This window comes from Trichechus manatus, unplaced genomic scaffold (assembly GCF_000243295.1).
Source record: "Trichechus manatus latirostris isolate Lorelei unplaced genomic scaffold, TriManLat1.0 scaffold00168, whole genome shotgun sequence".
In the NCBI taxonomy this organism is placed as follows: Eukaryota; Metazoa; Chordata; class Mammalia; order Sirenia; family Trichechidae; genus Trichechus; species Trichechus manatus.
Window position 1 is genome coordinate 3,805,937 of NW_004444104.1, and position 9,061 is coordinate 3,814,997.

At 37.8% G+C, this 9,061-nt stretch overlaps 1 protein-coding gene across 1 annotated transcript in view; it reads right to left on the reverse strand.

Moving 5' to 3' along the window:
* The window catches only part of LOC101349662 (phospholipid-transporting ATPase IB-like), a 188,367-nt gene extending 181,551 nt beyond the window's left edge, over positions 1-6,816 (reverse strand). The window contains exons 1-2 of the mRNA XM_023740918.1: positions 6,792-6,816; positions 6,398-6,542 (exon numbers count right to left, since the gene is read on the reverse strand). Coding sequence (XP_023596686.1) covers positions 6,398-6,542; positions 6,792-6,816 — 170 coding nt within the window. The remainder of the gene's footprint in view (positions 1-6,397; positions 6,543-6,791) is intronic.
* Positions 6,817-9,061: the final 2,245 nt, after the last annotated feature.

Below are 9,061 nucleotides of genomic sequence, written 5' to 3' on the forward strand. Positions count from 1 at the left end.
GCAAATAACCCAAATAAGAAATGAAATTACAACAGACCCAACTGAAATAAAAAGGATCATAACAGAGTACCATGAAAAACCATACTCCAACAAATTTGAAAACGTAGAGGAAATGGATGAATTTCTAGAAACACACTACCTACCTAAACTAACACTAACTGAGGTCAAAAATCTGAACAGATCCATAACAAGTGATTGAAAAGGTAATAATAAAAAAAATCCCAACCAAAAAAAGCCCTAGCTCAGATATCTTCATGTAGAACTCTACCAAACATTCAGAGAAGAGCTTGTACCAGTACTACTCAAACTATTCCAGAACTTAGAAAAAGAAAGGATATTTCCAAATTCATTCTATGAAGCCAGCATATCCCTGATACCAAAACTAGGCAAAGACACCACAAAAAAAGAAAATTACAGACCAACATCTCTCATGAATATAGATGCAAAAATTCTCAACAAAATTCTAGCCAATAGAAATCAACATCATATCAAAAAAATAATAAGCCATGACCAACTGGGATTCATACCAGGTATGCAAGGATAGTTGAATATCAGAAAATCAATCAACGTAATCCACCACACAAATAAAATAAAAGAATCACGTGATTGTCTCAATCGACACAGAAAAGGCATTCAACAAAGTCCAACACCCATTCCTGATTTAAAAAAAAAAAAAAAGCTCTCAATAAAATAGGTATAGAAGGGAAATTCCTCAACATAATAAAGGGCATCTATAGAAAATCAACAGCCAACATCATTCTTAATGGAGAGAGGCTGAAAACATTCCCCTTGAGAACAAGAACAAGATAAGAATGCCCTTTATCACCATTTCTATTTAACATTGTGCTGGAAGTCCTAGCTAGAGCAATAAGGCAAGAAAAAGAAATAAAAAGTATCCAAGTTGGTAATGAAGAAGTAAAACTGTCTCTATTTGGAGATGATATGATACTATAAATAGAAAACACAAAAATCCCACAAGAAAACTACTGGAACTAATAGAAAGATTCAGCGGAGTAGCAGGATACAAGATAAACATACAAAACTCGGTTGGATTCCTATACACCAATAAAGAGAACGATGAAAAGGAAATCAGGAAAACAATACCATTTATAATAGCTCCTCAAAAAATAAAATACTTAGGAATAAATCTAACCAGGGATGTCAAATACCTATAGAAAGAAAACCACAAAACACTACCGCAAGAAACCAAAAGAGATCTACATAAATGGAAAAACATACCATGCTCATGGATAGGTAGACTCAACATTGTGAAGATGACAATTCTACACAAAGCAATCTACAAATACAATGCAATCCCAATCCAAATACCAACAACATTCTCTAAAGAGATGGAAAAACTAATCATTAACTTTATATGGAAGGGGAAGAAGCCCCGGATAAGTAAAACACTATCGAAGAAGAATACCGTAGGAGGACTCACACTACCTGACCTCAGAACCTACTATACAGCTACGGTAGTCAAAACAACAACAGATACAGTGACCAATGGAACAAAATTGAGAACCCAGATGTAAATCCATCCACCTACCGTCACCTGACCATCAATGAGTTCCCAAAGTCCATCAAATGGGGAAAAGACCGTCTTTAAACATATGGTGCTGGCAAAACTGGATGTCCACATACAAAAAAGAAACAGGACCCATACCTCACACCATACACAAAAACTAATTCAAAATGGACCAAAGACTGAATATAAAACCAAACACTATAAAAGATCATAGAAGAAAAAATAGGATCAATGCTAGAGGCCCTAATACTCGGTATTAACAGGATACAAACAATAACTAACAACATACAAACTCCAGAAGATAAGCTAGATAACAGATCTTCTAAAAATTAAGCGCTTATGCTCATCAGAAGACGTCACCAAAAGAGTGAAAACAGAACCTACAAACTGGGAAAAAACTTTTGGCTATGGCAAATCCAACAAATATCTAATCTCTAAAATCTGCAGGAAAATCCAACACCTCTACAGCAAGAAGACAAATAATTCAATCAAAAAATAGGAAAGGAAATGAACGGACACTTCACCAAAGAAGACATTGAAGGGGCTAACAGACACATGAGGAATGCAAATTCAAACTACAATGAGATACCATCTACCCCCAGCATTACTAGCACGAACCAAAAAAACTGGAAATAACAAATGTTGGAGAGGCCACGGGGAGATTGGAACTCTTATGCACTGCTGGTGGGAATGTAAAATGATACAACTATTTTGGAAAATGATAGGGCGCTTCCTTAGAAAGCTAGAAATAGAAATTCCCTATGATCCAGCAATCCCACTCCTAGGAATATACCCTAGAGAAATAAGAGTCGTCACATGAATAGACGTATGTACATCCATGTTCATTGCAGCATTGTTCACAATAGCAAAAAGATGGAAACACCTAGATGCCCATCAACAGATGAATGGATAAACTAATGATGGTATATACACACAATGGAGTATTATGCAACGATAAAGAACAATGATGAATCTGTGAAGCATCTCACAACATGGATGAATCTGGAGGGCATTATGTTGAGTGAAATAAGTCAATCACAAAAGGACAAATATTGTACGAGACCACTACTATAAAAACTCATGAAAAGGTTTACACGTAAAAAGAAACAATCTTTGATGGTTTTCAGGGAAGGGAGGGGTGGGGGTGGAAAAACACTAAATAAACAATAGATAAGTGGTAACTTTGGTGAAGGGTAAGACAGTACACAATACTGGGGAAGCCAGCACAACTTGTCCAAGGCAAGGTCATGGAAGCTCCATAGACACATCCAAACTCCCTGAGAGACTGAATTACTGTGCTGAGGGCTGTGGGGACCATGGTCACAGAAACATCTAGCTCAATTGGCATAGCATAGTTTATAAAGAAAATGTTCTACATTCTACTTTGGTGTATAGCATCTGGGATCTTAAAAGCTTGTGTGCAGCCATCTAAGATACTCCACTGGTCTCACCCTGTCGCAAGCAAGGGAGAATGAAGAAAACCAAAGACACAAAGGGAAGATTAGTCCAAAGAACTAATGAACCACAGCTACCACAGCCTCCACCAGACTGAGTCCAGCACAAATAGATGATGCCTGCCTCCCATCACTGACTGCTGTCACAGGGATCACAGTAGAGGGTCCCAGACAGAGCTGGAGAAAAATGTAGAACAAATTCTAACTCAGAAAAAAAGACCATACTTACTAGCCTGACAGGGACTGGAGAAACCTTGAGAGTATGGCCCCCGGACACCCTTTTAGCTCAGTAGTGAAGTCACTCCTGACTTTCACCCTTCAGCCAAAGATTAGGGGCACACCAGCCTAGGGGCAAAGACTAGAAGGCAGGAGGGAACATGAAAGCTGGTAATAGGGAACCCAAGTTCGAGAAGGGAGAGTGTTGACATGTCATGGGGTTCATAATCAATGTCATAAAACAATATGTGTACTAATTGTTTAACGAGAAGTTTGTTCTGTAAACCTTCATCTAAAGTAAAATAATTTAAAAAAAGAAAAAAATCCAAAATTATGTAAAACAACACTCATGATATTTAGCAAATCCAAATATAATAAAGAACATGAGGAGTATATGAAAAGAAGACAATATTAAAGTGAGGCAACTAAAGCACATTGTTTTCAGTAAAAAAAAAAAAAAAAAACTTCAACAAACTTCACAAGAATATTTGAAGAAGTCAATTCCTTATAGTTTTGGATTTATGAAGACTTAAATTTTAGACAAAATCTTGTCAAATACTTGCTACAATATAGAGTATCAACTATTTTCACTAAATGAAGATGAAGGATTTTTGAGGCTTGCCCAAGCTACGAATCCTAGAAACAACATTCCTCCTAAAAAAAAAAAAAAAAAGATAAATCATTTTTTATACTGAAATATATTTTACTGTGCACAAAAATAAGTGATAATATTAAATATATCAATTAATACAAGTATCTGTTAGCTCAGTGCAATCTAGTAGCTTCTGGTTCTGAGTAACTTCCTGTACTAAAATGTCAAACTTTTTAAATTTGACTAACTTTTATAATAACATTATCATCATTTTTACAAGATTATAAAAGTCTTCTATTTTCTTCTAACATCTTCATCTTTGTTTTACATTTGGCCATAATTCATCTGAATGCTACACTTGCACATAGTGTGAGGTAGGGACCTAATTGTATTCTGTAAATTATGTATGAATGTCCATACAAAGAAAAGAAAAATAATTCATCTTCTGCCCTATGATTGAAATGCCATCTTATTAATTTAAAATCCCAAAATAAAAACGGATCTATTTGAATTTTCTCCAAAGACCTACCTATTTGTGCATCAATACCATACTATTTTAATTACCACATCTTTATGGTATATTCTGATATCTAGATTACCAAATCCAGCCATGTTATCTTTTTCAACATTTTCTTAGATATTTTTACATATTTAATCTTCTAGGTGCACTCAGCTTATTAAATTCTACCAAAAAACCAAAAAAGTAACAGGACTAATTGTCTAATTCTATTCTGTAAATTATATCAATACCTCAAATAATTCACTAGGAAAAATTCCTCAAAATTCTATTTGTATATTTTGATCTAAAAGAAAAGAAATTAAGTTTTATTAATACTTAATGTACATGTTGCTACTGAGGCCCTCATTTACTCTATATGCCATGTAACTAGTCACGAATTTCTTTTTGCTTATCATACTTGCTATTAGTTATGGCTCCAGAATTTTAGGATTCAGGTCTCTCATTGTTCTGGAAAAATTTCAGCTATTATTTCTTTGAATAATATCTATCCCATTCTATCTTCTCATTCTGATTGAGTTCTGATTTTATGTAGGCTAGACCCTCTCCTAAATATTTTCTAATACTTCGTCTTTCTATATTGCATTAAGAGTATTTATTCATATCTATTTTCCAGTACATCCAATGTGTCTTCTATTGTGTCTAGCTTTTTTTTTTTCTACGTCATCCACCGAGCTTTTTAAATAGATTAATATTTTGAATTCCAGGCTCTATTTGTTTCTTTTCCAAATCTACTGTGTTTGTTTTTAATAGCTTTTTGTTCTTCATTCATACTTTCAATATCCTCTTTTATTCCTCTCAACATATCACGCTATCATGTTTAATGGAAAGCATCCTTATTTCATATTCTATGCCTGATAATTTCATACCCTGAAGTTTTAAAGGGTCTAGTTCTGCTTGCTTTTTGTTTATTTGTTTGTCTCTTTCTTTCTACTGTCACTCACTAATGAGGCCTTGTTTTCTTATGCTTTGGTGGATTTTTTAGCTCACATCTGGTCAAATTTCATCTTTGGCAAATCTTCCAGGCCTGAGTTGATGCAGTGAAGGTTTGCTTTTCTTCTCCCAGATGTCTGGGGTCCCTAGCAATCTGGCACCATTTTAAAATATATTTTAAACTTGACTTGTTCTGGATCACACAGATATCAATTTAGACATCAAACCCATGAAAAGGTGGCCAGTTTGTAATGATAAATTCTCAGAGAATTTTTTAAAAGTTTTTTGCCTAAACCCAGAGCCAAGTTTAAGAGAGGTTAAATTTCCTTACCATATACGTTTTACAAGGCACATTTTAATCTTATTCTCCATTCATTTAGGATGCAGCTCTCCAATGTCCTAGCTCTATGGTGGCAGAGTCTCCCCTTCTATTTTCCACCTTGACTTAACTCCTCTCTCGACTGAAGTTCTATGTCCCCCGAGCAACCGCCCACTTCACTATTCCCCTGCCTCTTTGGATTCCTGCTTTTCTTCATTTTTGGCCTCTGGGGTCAAAATACGCAACGATATATATTTCTTAGCTATTTTATTAGTTCATAATCAAAAATTTTAGAGACCACTGAGCTGGTGTACCCAACATTAATGCCTGGTTTAAAAAAAAAAACAACAACACAGAAACAAAAATGTGAGCACTCAAGAACTAGTTTCATTTCAGTTTTCACCCAACCCTGCCACTACAGTAAGTTCTCGGCTCATCCAGTTCCTCAGGAGACAGAACTTTTAGGAGAGCTAAGGTTCAATCCTGAAATCCAGGATGTTGGTGGGGGACCCAGCAGATCAGCAAGGTACTCTTTTAAAGCATCGTTTCCTCATGTGTACAGGGGTATCAACCAGCAGCAGGCAGCATGGTACTGCTTATAAATACTAACAAATGAAAGCAGAGGCCATTCAGAGAGAGGGACCTTGAAAGTAAGATACAAACAAATCCTACTCTTGAGGGTAAATTAAGAATTTATAGTTCCTCAAGATTTGAGAAAACTGTGATAGCCTGAAGCATAGATTACATGAATTTTTTTTTTTTTGGAAGGTAGTTTGGGAATGTGCAGAGAGGACCACATCTTCCTCCTTCTCTCCTCCCAGCTACATTCACTTCTCACCTGATGGAGTTTTTGCAGAATCTGTTCTTAAGGTGCTCGTTGAGGTAAATGGTGCGAGATTTGGACACCTGTGAATCTGGTTTAGATTTTTTCTGGCCCATCTTTTCATCCACCTTCTTACAGCCCAAAAAGAAAATAACGGTTCCTGCGACAAAAAGGCATGGGGACATTAAACAGAAATACACATGAGGTCAGACCCCAGGGAAAGAAGCAACCACAATGCCCGAAGACCTTAGCCCGAGGCAGGTCACCGGAAGCAGGCTTCTCTTCACAGCTCCCATCTCCTCTCCTGCCCCACCCAGCTTTCCCAGGGACCTGGTCATGTGGTCAAGAGATGGGTGCCATCTGTCCCTTTCCGCCACATCAGCTGCTGGCTCCCTCCCTGCTAACCTACCATCATCACCCCACCAAGGGACCATGCGGTGAGATAGGGCATACTGGCTTGGCTCAGACAAAGGAGGGAAGGAGAGAGGAGAAGAGGTGATGGGGGAACCCACATGACAGTGTCTTGGCTGAAGAGAGGCAGTTCCCTCACCAAATGGGAGCCTCCCTACCCAAAAACAAACGGGATTTTTGACAAAGGCCAAGGTGGGTGTTGTGGATTGAATTGTGTCCCCCAAAATGTGTATTAACTTGGCTAGGCCATGATTCCCAGTATTGTGTGATTGTCCACCATTTTTGTCATCTGATGTGATTATCCCATGTGTTGTAAATCCTACCTCTATGATGTTAATGAGGCAGGATTAGAGACGGTTATGTTAATGAGGCAGGACTCCATCTATAAGATTAGGTTCTATCTTCAGTCAATCTCTTTCGCGATATAAAAGAGAGAAGCAAGCAGAGTGACAGAGGGACCTCACATTACCAAGAAAGCGGTGCCGGAAGCAGAGCATGTCCTTTGGACCAGGGGTCCCTGAGCTGAGAAGCTCCTAGACCAGGGGAAGATTGATGACAGGGACCTTCCTCCAGAGACGATGGAGAGAGAGGGCCTTTCCCTGAAGCTGGCACCCTGCATTAGGACTTCTAGCTTACTAGATTGTGAGAGAACAAACTTCCGTTTGTTAAGGCCATCCACTTGTGATATTTCTGTTGTGGCAGCACTAGATAACTAAAACAGTGGGTTTTATTATTTTATTGTTTTTGATGAGAAACAGTGCTCAGCCTGGGAAGGGGGGTTGCCCTGAGTGCCTCAACACTGAGCAAGCATCTTTGCACCAGAGTCCATGTTCCTGACTCTCCTCAGACTTGGGAATGGTAAATGAATGAGAAATTCTTCTGCCAGAGGTCTTGCAGTTCAGGATTAGTATAGATTTTTCAAATCCTTGTGTAAAGGGGTTTTCCCACTAGCACCTTATGTTTAGTCTAGCTATTTCTTGTCATAGATTTCACTAACAGCCCATTCATGTGGAAGGTGGAGGAAAAAGAGGCAGGTGACAGTGAGCTAAGCAGCTGCTGGAGAAATAAATCAAGTTTAAACCAACAACTTAGAGACTTGTGATCCACAGGACAGCCTGGGGAAGCCAGAAAACCTCCTGCTACCTGACACAGGAGGGCAGGTTGTTAGTGACAAAGTGTTCCCAGTTGAAAGGCCTAAACCTAAGCTAACTTTCCAGCTCACACGCTAGGGGCCTTCCTCCACCCCAACACATTTCTCCAGCAAATAACCAGTCTGTTAGAGTGGCTCCATTTAAACAGAGTAATAGTAAAATAAACAAATAAATAAAATTAATAGCGAAAACTGAACTAGCATGGGATCTACAGCCCTTCACCCAAAAGATGAGGAAATATGAGGAACAAAAGAAGACGGAAATTATTTTTGCACATCAAAAGAATTAAGTTACAAAGTAGATGAAAACAGTGAATAAATGCATTTGTCTTAAAAGAAACAACTGAAAGGTTGGAAGTTTGAGTCCACCCAGAGGTCTGGTGATCTACTTCTAAATAATCAACCATTGAAAACCCTATGGAGCACAGTTCTATGACACATGTGAGGTTGCTATGAATCCAGATCAACTCGAAACACAAGGTCAAAAAAAGAAATAAAACGTCTTTTTAAAAAAAGTGATACTATAACAGCAGAAAGATTTTTATAGTGATCTGAAAGAGTTCTGAAAAGAAATGAATACAACAATACCTTGAGAAAAAGGAAAGCCACATTAGAAGCAACTGACAGCTGAAAGTAGGGAAGTACTGCACAGACTACAGAAAACTATGCAAAAGGAAATGAAAAAGAGTGCAAAAGATAAAGAATTGGAGAAAAATCATAGATTTGGGACGGAGGATATCCAGTGTGTGCATACTTGGTGTCCTTGAGAAAGAAACAAACAAAAAAATAAAACAGGCCAGGACATCACCAAGATGGTGGAGTAAGAAGCTCCATGCTATGGAAGAAACTTAAAAATAAAAATAAAAATAAAAAAACAAGAAGAAACTGTTAGAATTAGCCTTATCAGAACTCTGGTAAACAGTAAGAGATTCACAGTAACCAAGCAAATGGTGAATCAAGAAAGAGGCAATGTCAAAAAAAATTATAGGAAATCTTGGTGGCATTTTGTTACTTGACTGTGCCTTTCCCAGCACTGGCTCACCAGCCAGCCTGAAGCAGCAGCCCCGTGTTTCCAGCTTGGGACCCTGGTCTGTTCTGAAAGGAGCACAGCTTACTGT